Here is a 17,735-nt window from a genome sequence, read left to right on the forward strand (position 1 = left end):
TACTCCGTCTCACTGCTAATCAAGGAATGCAAACTAGAAAGAGGTGCCCTGTTTTGCCAATCAGACCAGAGAACATTTTTAAAGATCAATAACAGCCACTCTGTGTGAGGATGTGGAAAAGCACGTGTCTCTTATTCCAGGAGGGTTCACTGAACACTGGTTAGGGCAACCTGGCAGTGTCAATATTCAAATGTACCTACACTGGTTCTAGCAATTCCCTTTCTAGAAATTTCTGCGACAAAATTACTTGCTCATGTGCAAATATATCTGTCCCCACCACACCCCAGTGGGTGGACTTAGTGCCAGGTCCTGCACAGTGAGGATAGAGGACTCAAGACCCTCAGCTCAACTGACAAAAATTATTAAATGTGAGGTATTAAGAGGACCAACATTCTAAGAGAACTAGTAGTTCTAGAATATTCCAGAAGAGGATAGGGTGCTTTGACCTCATTGACAGAAGTGACTCCCTTCAAAAGGAGGGAGACAATCCTGGTTTACTGACCTCTGAAGTGTTTGGGGGGGCTCTGGAGACCCCAACCCAGGTGGACGGCAGTGCCAGGATGTATAACACAATGAGTTTAAGTGAGCATCTCCTATATGCCAGGAGACATGAGTAAAGATACAGGTACTTGAAGCCAGAAGAACTCATCTTTTACTAGGGAAGGCGGACTGGGAAATAAAAATCACAATATGGAAGCACAAGGGCACCCGTGGAGGTATGCGCTCAACAAGGCAGGGAACAGAGAGCCCCTCGTGATTTCAATGAAGACATCAGAGGATGAGACTTTGGAGATGAATAAGGATCAGTGGAGAGGAAATTAAATGATAGACGAGAGGAAGGTAATTCCAGGCAGAGGAAATACCTATTTGGGATCCCATCTTCCTTCCGTCTCCATAATAACCTTGACTGCTGAATTATCTATCTGAGCCTTAGTCCTTCTCCTCCCTTCTGGCTCTTCAGCCTTTAAATGAATTCAAGTCTCTCCAATATAATATATCATGTGACCAGTGTGGAGGAAATTTGGGGCCTGGCAGGTAAAGGTGTGTGCCTCCACCAGCCTGAGAACACTGCTCTGAGAATCAGAAAAATTAAACCTAGCTAATGGGGTGTCAAACTAATATTACACAGGCCACAAGCTGTGGAAGCAACTACTACGATCTAACTCCATGGTGCCTTGATCAATATTTGTGACCAGATGTTTGGGGAGGATCACACATTAGAATCAATTAAGGTGCAGTTTTTCTGGGCCAAATGGCCAAGGATAATCAGAGAAATTATGATACGTTATACCTAATGTATTAAGTGAAAAGGATCGCTCAGCACAATGGGCTATTTAGAAATAAGTGACCCACAATACCTTAGAATGAGCGTGCACTGATCTTTTCTTCTTTTCAAAACCTCCCAGAGTACAGATCCCTTCACCGCAGCCCCCTGGCAGCAGCAGATCCTCTAGGCTTCCTAACTCCCCAGGCAGACCCAATTGGATCAAGGGAAAGAGTCTGAGAACCAATTTTCAAAAGAAGGGTTTCATAAGAAACGTCAAGGACCACACCTTATTATCCAAGAAATTTAACAGAATTTTTTCAAGCATACTTGGAATAGAAGACTTGCAAAACCTATAGCATGGGCTTCTTGGTCCACTTATACAATTCACCAGGAATAAGGCGACACATTTCTCTATGTCTTCACATTGGGAGGGAATCATGGCTGCCCATAGAGATCAAGAACAAAGTCACATGCAGAGATCTGCAGAGGGACCAGCTCTAGGCAGAACAGATACCAGAAATCTACATGCCACGCGTAAGGTGCTAGAAACAGCAGACCAGAGATAGGGTCTCTCTGTGAAATGTAGGATTCAGGGATGACATAAACAGTTTTCCAGAAAGGGAACTTATACCTTAGATTCTTTAAGATTGAATATATAAAGTATTGCTGGAAGTTGACGTTAGACAACAGGACTCCTAGTGGGTGGGTCGGAGAGGAATCTTACCTCCTGCCCCCGCAACAGGAACATGGTTTTTTTCTTCGTGATTAGACTGGTGTTGAGTTTTTGGGAGAAGACCACAGATGTAGAGTGCCATTTTCACTACATCATACCAAAGGTATACATACCTAATCAACATGACCTAATCACTGTTGATGTTAATTAACCTTGATCATCTGGCTGAGGTAATATTTGTCAGGTTTCTTCTCTTTATTCTTTCTTTTCACCTCTTTTCCATACTGTAATCTTTGGATAAAAGTCACCATGCTCAGACCACATTTAAGGAATGGGAGTTAGGCTGCACCTTCTGAGGACGGAGTCTCTACATAAATTATTTGGAACGCTTTTTCAAGGAAGATTTGTTTCTTCTCCCCTTTATGTATGCCATCATTTATTTATATCACTATGGACTTAGAGATGTATTTCCTGAGGAAAGTTGTTTTGTATCTTTTCTAGGTTTTCTTGTTAAATATTTAGTTCATTTATTTCCTGTATGTTGATAATAAAATATTTAGGGCTATGCTCTAATTCCATATATTACATTATATATGAATTATATATATATATTTGTGCAGTTCATATATTACATATGTATATATTACATATTTATGCATATGTATTACCTATTTGTGTCACTAATTCTTTCTTTAGTTGTACCTAATCTGTTTAATCTAGATACCAATTTTTAGTTTCAATTATTACGTTTTTCATTTCTAAGAGTTATATTTGGTGGATTTTAAACTTCTCTGGCCACGACGGTGCTCTCCTCTTGAACGTTAACAACCCCAGAATCTCCGACATCAGGCGAAGTCACTGTGATCCTGATGAAGTCAGACCGACCACAAGTCACTGTGCAAACCGGAAAAATGATGGAACAACCCCCTCTTGTGGTTCACAGGAGCAACTGCTTCTGCTTGACCCTGTCCCGTTTCTCCTACCTCCCAGATAAAAATTGATACCCAAGTGCAGAATGACTCCCACTTTCTGACACCACCTCATCAATCCAAAGGAAACCCTCATTCACTGGAGCCCTCCTCAAAATCGCCTACATGTGCTCAAATGCTTTCACAAGCCCCTCCTTGCACCTTCTTACGTAGAAGCACCTCCATTGTGTGGTCTCCGTTGCTGCAGTGACCCTCAGAAAAAATTTTGACTACAGTTGTGTCCTGGTGGTCTTTGATGATATCAACAAATGATGGGCATCAACAGATACTTGCTGCATGACTTTCTACCATGACATCCCATTTTACAGTTTTGAACAACTTCTTTATGATCTGAGCATTTTAAATCCTGCCTTCAGAAGGACATCTTTTAAGACTTTCTTACCCCCACCTATAAACAAGGCCATAGCTGAGTAATGCATGTGTGGGTTACAATCCCTCTAATGTAAAGTTTTATATATTTAGCTCCTGTGTCTCTTTGCCTTTTGGAATGTAGTGCTCTAGTCCCTTTGTGATGTTTTACAAATGCATCACAATCTGTTCAAATGCAATCCTGGGGTCTTCCTGTTCATCACTTTCATCTGTCTGCATCTAGGGGTGGTTTCCAAGGACAACTTCTATATCATCAACTCCACTTTCTAATTATTTTTACAGCTTTCAATGGATATTTGAATTTTGTTACTATGATCTAGGTTCCAGTGTAGCCCCCCTTCTAACCTATCCTGATTCTTTTCTCAACTCAACAACAGTCTTACACCTTGCAGACACCATGCAGCCATTAAGAAAACTTGTTTCCTGCAATACACCTGAAAGGTTTTTGCCTCCGTGTGCTGAGAACTCTACTCTTCATGTCCAGCAGATTTTCTCACAGGCCTGTTACTGTATTTTTTTAATCATCTCTAAATAAAAAGAAATATATTCAAGCTCAGTGTTGGAAAATAAGAATGCATCAATTACCTTCAGCCACCACACAGTCCGCTTGGGTGCTAGAAGAATCCCCGGCAGCCAGGTGATTGCTGGTTCCCTTTCTGAAATGCAAGCACAACTGAATCTTCCAGGTTTAAGAGGCTCACCCCAGTTCAGGAAAGTCTCGACTGGGGCTGAGGTTCACCAGACAAGAGAACAGAAGCAGTTCTAAAGTTTGTGTATAACAAGTTTTCTTTTTCCTTTACGATAAAAAGAGCCCCTTCACACACCTTATAACAGAAATAAAAGCTTGTAATTTTCAGAGAATACAGGCAGAAAGAACTTAAAATTATAATGCTACCACCAGCTTTAATGCTGTCTTTCATTTAACAATCTATGGACTATACCAGTTGCTGAAAAATAATGGTAAACATAACAGAAAATGTTGCTGTTGGGACTCTTTGCTGTTGGGACTTACATTTCAGTGGACGGAGAACACAATAATTAATCATACACATAAATGTAAAATTGCAGCCATGAAAGCATTTCAAGGATGGGGATAAGTTCCCCATCTTGGGGAAAGCACATGGTAACCCATTTTCCTGTACACGAGTCAGAGGCCAGGAGTTCCCTGAGAAAGTGGCAATGAGCTGGGACACAAAAGATGAATCTATTCTAACTAATCTTTATCATGTATAGTTATATGCCTCATCCCAACCCTAGTGTTTCATAGTTTTTTTTTTCTTTGTCAAATCTTGAAATAGCTTTGGCATCTTCAAAGAACCAGATTGTGGATGACTCGATCTGTTCCACTTTTTCTAGGATTTCAAGATCTCTGATGCCTCTGAGGGCTCTCTAAGGGCTTTGAGGGGCTGCAGTGAGGGTTATGTTTAGGCTCATGTTGCCTCTTGCATTCATTTCTCTTCGGTGCATGCACTGCTCCCGTCAGTGCAGGGCTTGTGCCAGCTTCAGTCCCACTGTTAGATTCTTATTAGTGTGGCACTTATTGGGGGTGGATGAGTTCTAAAGAATGGTTTTTACTGTTGGTGGGGTTTTGAATGTTGCCAGTTTGGAAGACAAACGCTTCCCTGTTTGGATGATTTTGCCAATGCAAAACTTGCCTACCCCCGCCCCCTACTAATTTTTGAATTGGAAGAAGAGGTTGTGATTACAGTTTCAGTTACTTGGACTCAAGAGAATCTTTTCTATAAGTAAAATTTTACTTCAGCATTAACGGCTCCCCCTCCTCACTTAGTCCCTTCCGTGTTGTCTTTAGGGGATGCCTCCTGGATGTTTTCATACTATGAATTCTCATTTGTAGTTTATGGTACTGAGAACCCCACCCTGGCTGCACTGTCAGCCCTATGAAGACCTGAACTCCAGAGCTCTCTCCTGTGCTGGCACCATGGCAAAGGAAAGGAAAGAATGAATGATTTTTTTCTGTTTACCTATTTCTATGACTATTTTAGAGGGAAATTGGAAGAAGATGACCCAGTAGTTTCTATTGGGTCTTCTTATCTGGAAGCTTTTTTTTTTCCTTTGGCTGCCTAATCTTGACTAATTCCTCTATATCATGGTATGTAGTTTTGTATTTTTACATCCTTAAAAAAAGTCATTAATATTTCTATTGAAAAATCTTGACTACATTATAAAATGAAGACATCCTGACTAATGATCACAACTACATAAAAGAAATACATTTGCACTGAAGAGAAAAAAAAATACATCAAAACATTAGCAGGAGTAATATTTAGGCACTAGAACTATGGGTGAATTTTATTCCCTCTACTTTTTTGTATTTTCCAAATTTTCTAAAGTTGAATTACTACATTTAACAATGGTTAAAATTATCCTTGATCCGCAGATTCATGGAAGAAAAGCCTATGTCCAGAAATAGTTTTCTAAAACACTTCTCACAATATAGGGGGCTCACATATTGCCATAAATAATGAACATGGAAGAAAAATTTAAAAATACTAACAAGTCAAAACATGGATTTGTAATGCTTTCAGGATCAGTAGAATCTCACAGAGTCAAGAGCAGAGGACAAAGCCACTAGAGTGATGAAATGGTGAAAGCATAAATAGGAAGAAGTCAAGACAAGACTCAAGACGTACTTGAAATAAAATGACACAAAGAGGATGTACTATTTAGTATGGCCCAAAGTTTCAGGGGGAGGAAACCAGACGAAAACCAAGCTTGGGTATGCTTGCTGCCCCTCTTGTCACTTACCTCACTGCCATCACTCTTCTCCCACAGAGGGTTCTCTTAGTATTACCACTCCCTTTGACAACAATTGTAAACGTATTTGGATAAAGACTGCACTTTATCACAATTTAAAGATGAAGAAATAAACTCATTCATTTCTCCTACTGCCCTTACTATTCGTTTTAGGCCAAATTCTTATTTAAAATTCTGAATTCTATCATGATCTTACATAATACAGTGGATATTTCTTGTTTTTGCCACGGCCCCCACCAATCCATTTCCCCTTCTTGATTTTCCAATCCTCCCACAATTCTCAGCTCTGTGTGTTGAGTGATATTCACTTCATATCCAACAGCAAGGATACCCCAAGAAAAGAAATGGAACTCAATTATAGTCAATGATAAGACGCTTCTAGGGCTTCTGGAAAAAGCCATGCTCTTTCAGCCTGTCGCTGCCCAGCATGAGGGTCTGAGGGTCTAAACATGGAGTCACAGGGGTTCTGTATGGAGCCTGGGGCCAAACCAGCACTGGGGAAGGCAGAGTACAGAGCAGTCCTTGCTGACAGCTTGATCCGACTGCTTCCCGGCCAGTGCTACCAACCGCTGGCCTGGCCATTTTGCTGAAGCCACTTTCAATTAGGCTTCTGCCAGATGTGTCTGTTAAATTCCTGATGAATATATACTTTCTTACCTTAGCAAGTTGACTGTGAAATGACAACTACACAAATCATTTTCAGTAAAGAAATGTAATATATGGGTGTGTTCACTTGGTGATCGTTCACCGAGCAGCACATTTATGCTCTGTGCACTTGATCATGAATGACATTCTTCAATTATGAAGAAAATAAGGTTGCTGTATACAAGCCATCAATACGCACGCCACACCATTTCCCAATTTAAAAAGTTTATAAAAGAGATAAGAATTCCGGGCTCAGCTGAGGACAAAATCTACTCTAAATCAACTTGTACCCAGGAGGCAGCTCAACAAACACTTGTTAACTACATATACTCTGGAGTTTGGTGTTGAAACTTTTAAGAAAAACATCATTCTTACTCAAAGGGGACTTACAATCTATAAGGTAATGCAAGATAAAGTCATCATGTATGTAATTCTAAAAGTGAGAGAGGGAAAAAGAAAGTTAAGTTATGGTTAGAAATGGATGAGATTAAATTTGATCTGCTATTGGGATAAAAAGTGAGAATTCATGTGAAAGAGTCCAGAAACTCAGGTGAAAAGGATCCCATAAAACCACCAGTCACATTTAGTGATAGTAGTAGAGAATCTCAAACATTTAAGAAACAAAACACACTTTGCTGTTATGCTCAAACTAAGGTATTTTATTAGTTAGCTTTACAACTTAAATAGTATCTTGGATACCAAAGTAACAGTTTCCACTAATTCTAAACTAATCTTTCAAAAGTTTACTTATTGGCGAAAGAACATTCTTAGGCTCACACAAAACACCTTTCTTATAACCTTTAGCAAATCTTTTCTTAGAGTTAACCAAAGGAAAAAACAATTGTTCAGGTCAAATATTAACTACCTCAACAACCCAATTTAGTTATTTTTCCTTAAAATGTATGCAGTAGAGTTGAAAATCAAAAGAAAACTGTAAACTTTCTGTGGTGTGGCTAGAAGTAGAGTTCATTTCATGATGATCCAATGTCTTCCAAAACATATTTCTGCTAGATTCCATAAATCTCAACAAAGTAAATCCATTTACTAATACTTCAAAGGGAAAGCTGGTTTTTAAAAATGAAAATACAATATTAACCTTTCTTTGCCAGTGGGCAACTTCAAATTTTTGCAGGAATGATGATTAATACTTCTTTGCAGCTGATCATAACTTTAATTTTTTCTCATTTAAGAAAATTATCAACGGCACGTTCTTCCTTTAACTGCATTAACTGGATTCTTTAAAAACAAAAGTTAGCTATTTCCTTGCATTTGAAAACATGGTAAAATTCGGACCCCGTCATTCTTTTATCTGTAAAGGAAAAAACATTATTTGCTATAATTTCATCAATCATATTATAAGAACAATAAAAAAAGAGAAATGGCAGTGAAATAATCATTACATCAAGATGAAACGTTTTTTTCTTTTTCCTGCAACTTTTTCCCTTCCTTAGTTATGCTGTTTCTGAGATTAACTATAATCTCTCCATTATTTTCCACAAGAGACTCAATCTTATTTTTAGAATACTCTTTTATAAGGAATATTTTGATAGATTGTGATATTGATGACAATGGTATGAAATAACATTTATTGAATGCTTTATATGTGTGATAATGACTGCCAAGTCTCTCTATAGGTCATTTCATTTCACAACTCAAGGAGGTAGATTCTATTCCCGTTTTTATAGAAGAACAAATGAAAGGAGAAATATTGTACTTGTGCTGCTAGACATCAGTGGAGCAGTAACACAAACGTGGCACTTTAACGCCAGAGCCTTTTACCTGGTACATGGTGTATAACTGAGTTTCCATGTTCAAAGTTTACACCCAGTAAGTGTTATGCAGAAAGTAATTATATAAACTAATAAAACCCCTTTTAAATGTTCTGGTTCATTTCTGGCTATGTTCTCCAAAACTCAACTGCACCTCATATTAGATAATAGGTTTGTTTCAGAAACATTACTGATATGTTCATTGAACTTTTTGAATAAATCATTTCATGCCCTGAGAGCCAGTTATTTAAGCAAAAAATTTAATGAGGGTTGTTCCATTAAATAAAATTACTACCTTCCAATTCATTTGACTCTTAAAGGCTGTATTCTCATAATTTAGATTGCATACTCAACAGATTTTTCCGTGCATTTCCTTTAATTTTGAGCAGTATTATTAGTGGAGAAATTGTTTGGAAGGCTCACTGCAGGAAGTTCTAAGACCAAACATTTTCTTTCTATCTTTCTTTTAATTTTTTAATATAAATTTTTCAGTCTTGTTCTAATACCATAACTGTGTTTCCCTTAAGCCATAAAATCTCAGTAATCACTCTTAAAGAGTAAAAAAAGAAAAGACACGAGAGCCACGGATACATAATCAGTCGCTTTAAAATACCTCAGTGACTACCCCAGCAGCTATTGTAGAACCACTGTAACGCAGCATAAATCTCCCCAGCTCTTTAAAGTCTTTGTATAGCTCAAGTGCAATTGGTCTTTGTGTCTGTAGCTCTACCATTGCATTCTGGCCTTTAGTCAACAATCTATGAAGGGTGAGAAAAAAAAGAGGAATAAATGGATATACAATGGAGGTGAAATAAATATTTTATACTTAATCGACAAATCACATTAGTCTTTCAAAAGCTTTAAAAAAATTCTCTTAATATGAAAATATGTGCTTTGAATTTTTCTGGGTTAGTTGACCAAAATGACATGAGTAATTCTAGATTTAAGAAATATTAGCTAGTTCACATATACATATTTTTTACCAATCTTCGAAATACAACTGTGTCCCTTAAAGGATCCTATAACCTAAACTATGCTCAAGGCCCCTTCACCAACGCCTTCCCTTTCATTTCCTCAAACAGAGAGGTTCAATTATCTAAAAAAAAACTGAGGTACTCTCACTTTAAGAGAGGGATACAATGTATACCTGAAAAATTAGTTCAGGGAAAGAAAGAATAAGACAAAAAGTTTCTAAAAACGTATTCCAAAATTTCCAAATATTTGTTTAGGACAATTTCAGCCCAAAGTCGCATTGTATCCCTGTGTCTTCCCTAGTAAAATTCTAATGGGTGGATTATGTGTGAGGGAGTTATGATCTCCAAAATTCATCAACCAAATTCATCAACAAACTACGCTCAACCTCTCTCCCTCTGTCCTCTGTCTTTCCTCACAGAGGAACAGTGGTCCTTTAACAGAGGCTCGGGACAAATTCACCTAATACAATTTTCCCACAATATGATGTTTGCAGGAAATGAAGGGGGTTGGAGAATGGGACCGACGGGAAAATGGTTCATACAGATAAGTAAGCAAACCAAAGTCTTTATACATGGGCCCCACCCATACTTACTAAAAGAGGTAAAACCCAAAAGGGGACATTCTGAAAATGTGCTCTAATTTAATTTTGATGTGCTCTAAAAGCAATCACGAACTTGCCTTCTGAAAAATTAGTTCAGGGAAAGACAGAATAAGACAAACAAATTTCTAAAAAAGTATTCCAAAATTTCCAACTATTTGTTTTAGACAATTTCAGCCCAAAGTCGCATTCCTCAGGAAGGAGAGCATCTAATATAATCATAGTTTCTGCTTAGTTTCTAGAAAGTTCAATTCCATTCCATATAAAGCAATCGAGTCTGCAATGTGCTGTGAGTGAAGATGAAAGGAAAAGGCCCAATGGTATTGGTGCAAAATAAAATAATTAAGTCACATATAAGGTGACAGGGAAAACTAACATGAGACTATATTAAGACCCAACATCACTGAGCTAGGACTCTGTAGCAGGAGAAGGAAGAGGAAATTTCAGGATTAGACAGGATGAGCAAATTTCAGATTGAGAATTCTCCAAATCACTTGTCTGGGTCAAACAACCTGGGTCCTGCCAAAAAGAATATCATTTATGTGAAGCAACTCACTGGGTTAGAATCCTGGCTCTGCTACTTGCTAGCCTTATGACCTTGAACGTGTTATAAACCTCTCTAAGCCTCAGTTTCCTTATCTGAAAAATGGGTAAAAGGATAGTACTTGCTTCACATGGTGCCTGTGACTATAAACCATACAAAAGCATTCAAGACAGAGCCTAGAAAACAGTGGTCCTCAAGAAATGTCAGTCATTAGTTGCATCACTTCTCAGTGGCAGACATTCATGCTAGAAGCTAACGATTCAGATTAAAAATAAAGAACTATCTTTAAGAGAGATTAAGTAGTCCTTTCTTCCTATCTGAGAAACAGGCATGGGTTTAGAACAGTGTGAAAATTCTCTCTTCCACCTGCACCCAACCCATTAACCCACTAACTCCCGTTAGCTTCTTACACAGGTGCAAATGAGGAGGAAAACAAAAGGACTGCAGAGAGGGGATTTTGGGTGGGATTCCCCATAGGGCTGCAGTAAGGAAAAACCCCAAAGCTGAAGCAACCAAGCTAAACTGTGGTTAGCCTTTAGTTGAATCAGGGTAAGAAACTTAAGTTCTCAGGAAGCACTTCCTTTGAAAAATCCCAACATTGTCCCAGCCAAAGGGGAATCGTCCACACCTAGGCCTAGATATTAATGGGAATCGGAGGGGACCAACATGATGGTGATCACCTCGGAGTAAGGCTCCAGGTGAATTTTGAGCAGAAGGAAAATACTTTCTGGGTGGGGAAAAACCAAGGAGCTAAAGAGTGCACAGTTCACTTTCTTTCTGGGGTATTCTTAGCACAGGGAATGATTCTCATTAAGGAGATGACAAGAAAGGTAAGAACACCCAGCTGGAATTTGGAAACAGTGGCTAGACATAAATTAAATTCATCTTTTAAAATGTAGGGCTAACTTTTTAAATGCCTTTATTTTTGTATTGTCACTATGTAGGACTTCACATATACATCTAAGTTAATTATTTCCATTTTTATCTACAATTCACACCCCACCACCACCACACAGAACAGAAATTATATCTTGCATTCATACCCAAAATAGCAGCTTCAACATTTGTTTTTGTGTCTGTTTTAATCTAGTCCTGGAAGAAAATGATTTCTGGAAAAGTAAAGACAGACTTCACTTACCACCAAAAGATACACTACACAAATGAATTAAACTGTAAGAAATCTGCTTGAATTCCTTGTGTCCATTACTTATGCATTAAAACACTCACTTAGGCTTCTTCTTGGTGACTTCACCCGTGCTTTTGCTTAGAACGCTAATCAATCGTTTAATAATGGCAGGTTCGCTGACAGTTTGGTAGTGTAACAGCACCTGAAACATAAAATTGTAACCCTGAAAAAAACCTGTTTACCGTAGCGTCTCCGGCCTATCATTCTGGTGCTCATATTTAACATTCAAGTCAGCACTGCCGCCCAGGATCCTCCAGGATCTCCAACTGACTCCTCTAAGTCTAACCGTTCCAATCAGGTTATTCCTTAACTTACTAAGGGAAACAGGCACAGGGACGCAGTTCAGATATCTCCTCCACCACTTACTGTGTCAACTTTAGTGAATTACATAACCTTCCTTACAGGGTTGTGACGAGAATTAAATAGGATTAGAGACAGCACCTGGTACAGATGTTCAACAAATATGCATCAGAAAAAAGAGGGAAGGGGAATCCTGTGATAGTCAGCAGGAATTAATGGATTCATTGTTTGGATAATGAGAATAAAATATTATATGGGAGTTTAAAGCGGCTTTGAAGTCAGGCAGATGTGAGTTGAAATCCTAACTTCACCTTCTCCAGCCGTATGATTTGGAGCAAGTCCTCCAACAGCCGTCTTCCCCCAACATCCCCAGCCTCGGGATCCTTCTCACTAAAATGAGGAAAATCAGACGCTACCTGAGAGTGGTGCCCAGCCACTTTAAAATGGTAACCATTCACTTCATTGATGGCCCTAGGTATCAGCTATTATTATTCATGTTTTATGTTTAAGAAAACTTAACATCAAAAAGGCCTTAAGTATCTTCAAGTGGTTGTGGTGACAGGAGTCGGAGATGAATTTTATGCTGAGGTCAGTGGAGTCAGAGTTCAAGTGACTGTCCTGCACTCAAATCATAAGCACCAACGTGCAAGATGCCCATAGTTTGGAAAAGATGGAATACCCAGGAAGGGGCGAAGCCATGAACGTTTCTGTGGTTTGTAAATACTGCTTCACGCTGTTTGCCCGAAGAAACACTGACACGACTACTCTGGAATTTCCTGGCTAAAACAGTTTGCTCATTCAGAAAACAGAAATACACGGAGGACTTAGTTGTGGACTTAGGAACTTTCTAAACTCCAGTGATTCAATCACCATTTGTTTTCTAGTTCTGTCTCCTCTCTTTCCTCACTGTTACAAAAGTAGTCCAGGACAATCTTCTCTCATGTGAATTAAAATGGAGGCTCCTTCCTGGTCTCTCTGCCACGACTCCTGTCCTGGTATCACATAACCCCTTCTTCATATCTACCCAACTGACATTCTAAAATACAAAGTTAATGATATGTCCTTGCTACTTAAGACCATAGACTCTTTAATTCCACTACAAGACACTGACGCCCTTCTCAATCTAACCCTTCCTAACCTGTCCAGCCTCACCTTTCTCCATCCTCTCTTGCGTTCAATGTTCCAAACACATAGAGCTTTCATTCCCTACATGTACCAAGCCCTTTCTGACCTTTAGGCTTTGCAGATACTATGCCCCGTGCCTAGAACACACCCTCCCATCCCCACAGCTTCATTTGGCTAACTCCTACTCATCCTCATCCTGCTCCCAGGAGAGTATCACTTCCTGCAAGAAGCCTGAACCTTTAGTCTGAGCTAGATTAGATACCCATCCTCGATGTCCCCTAACCTCACTACGTAACATCTCACTTTTACTACAATTGCTAGTTTGAATGTCTGTCATCTTATGCAAATATGAACTCTGTGAGAAAAGGAAGTATGTATACCAGTGTCAGACGGCTAACTGGCACTCAGTAAATATTTGTGAAATGAATGTAAGAATGAAGAAATGAAGAGCACCTAAAACACGTGGAGAAAATCAGTCACATGGGTGTTGTTTTCTTTTAAGGCACAACGGAACCTCCATTACTCTACAAAAACAAATTAGTTTTCTTTTTCAATGGCACTGACCATTACAAACTGGAAAGATTCCAGAAAAAAATGAAGAACTGACTCTTGGGGTGGGGGCGGGGGGTGGGGTGGGGAGAGAACCTCAACAATGCACAGTAAAGTGGTGAGAGCTACGTTTGTGCACTCAATAGGTCCCAGTATCAATCAGCAGCAACGTAACACAAATGTAGGTCTACACAACTAAGAAACATCCCTTGTGCAACAATCAGGCGAACAAGGAGGATTCCCTTCACTGGGCTTAAATGTGACTAAGAAATTGGTAACTGGTCTCCACGGCTTGCCAAATTTGAAAGAACAGAGGCACATGAACTTAGTAAGTTCCTTCCAACCTATGCGAGCTATGTGAGTTCCAGGGTAAAATCAGGATGGATGAAGAATGGGTTGTGGCAGCATGTGGTTACGTTTTCTCTACCTCCACAGTGTCTCACAGACAGCAGCACAAACAAAATACCCATTGAACACGAGTGAAAAAATCTACATGTAAATAAATGGAAAGTAATTATATACTATTTTAACATGTTAATATAACCAACGTCATCTACAATTCAAAGCAAATCGCAGCATAATGTAAAAGAAAAAAAGTACTGAACTTCAAAGTGAAAAGTGCTGATTATGAGTCCTGGCTTGATCATTTTTCAGATAGTCACAACCTCTCAAGTCTCCAATTCCTCATCTGTAAATGGGCACAATACTATAACAAGTCCACAAGCTGTTTCCTGCAATTCCAAAATCCCAAAATACTGAAAACCTTACTTTTTCCTAATTCTGTTATAAATCCACTTCAGTGGATTTATGTAAAGTAAAATGGGACTTGTATTGAAGTGATTTAATTTATAGTCCTATTTATTTCACTTAGCATTAACGTTAATCAGTAAGTTGTGGCAAAGAAGTATTAGTCTGTTTAATTACAAGGTGTTGCCCCATTGTGTCATGGGTTTTGTATAACATGCATGTATCACATCACCTTTCTAAAATACGAACATCTCGGAACTCTGAAGCACACTAGCCTGAAGAGTTTCAGATAAAGGTTACGACTCTATATTGCATGTGGGGTTGTAAGAATCAAAATATCTAGTGTTTTATAAACTATAATGCACTATATAACCTATTAGGCAGCAAAATAAATCAATAGGAAGAGGTAATTTCTTAAGGGGAAACTGAAGTGCTATTTCCCAAAGAAGAAGGTAAGATTTCAGGGCATCATAACAGATGAATAAACAAACAAAAGGTGGCATATGCATACGACGCAATGTCATTCAACCTTAAAAATGATTGAAATTCTAATACAATATGGAATTCTGCTACAATATGGATGAACACTGAAAACATGCTAAGTAAAATAAACCATACTCAAAAAGGCAAATAGGCTATGATTCCACTTACATGAGGTGCCCAAAAGAGTCAAATTCATAGACACAGAAAGCAGAATAGCGGTTCCACAGGCTTGGGGGATGGGAATGGGGAGTTAGTGTTTGATGGGTGCAGTTTCAGTTTGGGGATGAGGAAAGGTTCTGGAGATGGATGGTGCTGATGGTTGCACAACAATGTGAATGTACTTAAATGCCACTGAACTGTATACTTAAAAAATGGTTAAAATGGTAAGTCTTATGTTATGAATATTTTCTTTTACCACAATAAAAAAATCAAACATGAATTTACTTAAATTCTTCTATTTTTCCTTCTTAAATAGAGTGTAGCATATAAACCAAGAGAAACAAATATATTTATGTAGCATTAAGGAATTAGTTCCTAAGTAGTAAAATTTTAATTGCTTAAAAAGCCTTTACTTGATTAAAAAAATGTTTTTTAAGGTTTCGTCCCATTGAATGGACAATGACAAAATATGTCCGTTTTTTCTGAAACAAATTTCATCTTGCTATTCGTAAATCAATATATGCGGGTAGAATCTCATAACGCAGCACTGAAAAACTTTCAATTTATATTTATTTTAAAGAAACTATAGTAGACAGGAAGACAGTATTACTATTCAAAGTAACCATTGACCTCTTGACCTCTCTACCTCTCCACTGGCAAAGATTATTGCTGCATGAGTAAAAACATGCAGTAACCAGCCTCTCCAGCTTCTCTCCATTGGACATACTGCTTTCTAAGAATGAGTGCCATTTGTTCATAGCAATTAAGTTGTAGTTTCTTGACTATCAACACATGAATTTTGAATGTTTAAAAATTAAATATTTTCAACTATAACAATTTTTTTGGAGAGAAGCTTTTACTCTTTTTAGCATATGGGAGAAATGAAATATAATTATAAAACTAAAATACTTAAACAGTATCTTCTAAATATAATTTTATATGATCAAATTTACATAGAAATAATTACAAAGAATTATAAGCATAGTACACGGTTATCGCAAATAAAAATGCGTAAGTATAAAATGAATTTAAATGAGCTAAATAAATTTATTTCCAATCTCTAAAATACTATCACTAACTTAAAATTTAAAGGTCAATTGCTATTACTGTCTTTTATTGCAAATATGTGTCAAATGGTGAAAGACTCTCTTTATATTTGCAAAGGTAAGCCATTTAATTCCATTGAGAAACACTTTTTACTGTCGTGCACAATCTGTACTACAGAAGCTGATCAAGAAAAAAAAAGTCTAATCGGAAAATGCTCATTTGTTAAGTAGCAAAAGCAAGGTACCAAATTATAAACAGAGTATGTCTCCAAATAAATGAAAAAATTACACATAAAACAAGGAATTCATGCTATGCACAAGTAGTAGTATCTTTTCTGGGTAAGTAACATTATAGTATAAAATCGCCCTCTTCCCAAAAATGTGTGTGTTCAAATGACGCTGGTCAATGAAAACCTGCAAACCAACCTCACAGCATGCATGCTGTCTGAAGGTGTTGTTTCAGCACAATTAAGTTTACCCTATGTCAAGCACCCCCAGAATAAACCCATAAACACCAATGGGTGAACAACATGTACACTGAAGAATACACTGGAATGTAACATTTATGGATTACACAATTCTAGAACATTATTATCTTTATTTTCTTGTGTTTTCCAAAATTTTCTATAACTATGTATCACTTTTATAATCAGAAATGCTACAAATAAGCATATTAAAACAAAACAAAAAACAGAAAGGCTCAATGTAAAATTAGTCAGGCAAACTTTTGAAAACAGCAAAAAAGTATCTACCACTTTGCCTAGATGAATTTTATTATTATCATCAGTTTGTATCCTATTGATTACAAAATTTCTTCTCAAAGTTTTTTTGAAGAAAATCTTCAGGTTCGAGGATCAAAATAAAAATCAAATTAAAAATGGTTTTCAAATTCTAATTTCATGTTTTTCTAGATTAGAATAACAAAATGTTTGCTGAAAACAACTGAGCATCATCACTTGTAAAGAAAATTATCACTTTTTAGGATAAAGTGACTTTGAATTCATAATAACCGTAATAATGAAACATTTTGTAACTTACAGGAAATCCTTTAGTGATAGGAATTTCAATATTAAAGATGAGGATTCGGGCTCTGAAACGAGTGCAAGCTCTAATGGGTTCTTTGGGGCCACAAAATATGCAGCCAACACTGTAACAAAAAAAGGAGAGAAGGTAATTGGAGGATAAATAAATACACCTCCAATAGGAGTCCCTCTAAAACCATGTGCAAAGCAAAACGATCAAGCAAATTAGGGACTTTTTCTATATACCCCCCTCTGGGTTAAAGTGTGGCTTTATACCACGGTTAGCCTTACATCATTCTCACACAGTACAGCTTTCACTCAAAGAACATGTCAAGTATGTGTGCTGACATGTATTCATTTCAATTTTAAGTAGGTTTTTCTTATCGTTCTTATACTTCCAATAACTGCCAATTTGGGGCCAAATGAGACTCAGAGTTAATACTCATTCTTTCATTTGAACTGGTGAATTGCAAAATGTGTGTGTGTTGAGGTCCTCTATCCAAAACAGTGGTCG

At 37.8% G+C, this 17,735-nt stretch overlaps 1 protein-coding gene across 1 annotated transcript in view; it reads right to left on the minus strand.

The window, feature by feature from the left end:
* Positions 1–7,356: 7,356 nt before the first annotated feature.
* LOC308494157 (HBS1-like protein) overlaps positions 7,357–17,735 on the minus strand; it is a gene marked incomplete at its 5' end in the record, with an annotated part of 10,888 nt that continues 509 nt past the window's right edge. Inside the window, 4 exons of the mRNA XM_081041571.1 lie at positions 7,357–8,027; positions 9,101–9,245; positions 11,832–11,932; positions 17,238–17,411. Coding sequence (XP_080897697.1) covers positions 8,016–8,027; positions 9,101–9,245; positions 11,832–11,932; positions 17,238–17,411 — 432 coding nt within the window. The 3' untranslated portion in view covers positions 7,357–8,015. The remainder of the gene's footprint in view (positions 8,028–9,100; positions 9,246–11,831; positions 11,933–17,237; positions 17,412–17,735) is intronic.

This window comes from Rhinolophus hipposideros, assembly GCF_964194185.1.
Source record: "Rhinolophus hipposideros genome assembly, chromosome: 3".
NCBI classification, from domain to species: Eukaryota; Metazoa; Chordata; class Mammalia; order Chiroptera; family Rhinolophidae; genus Rhinolophus; species Rhinolophus hipposideros.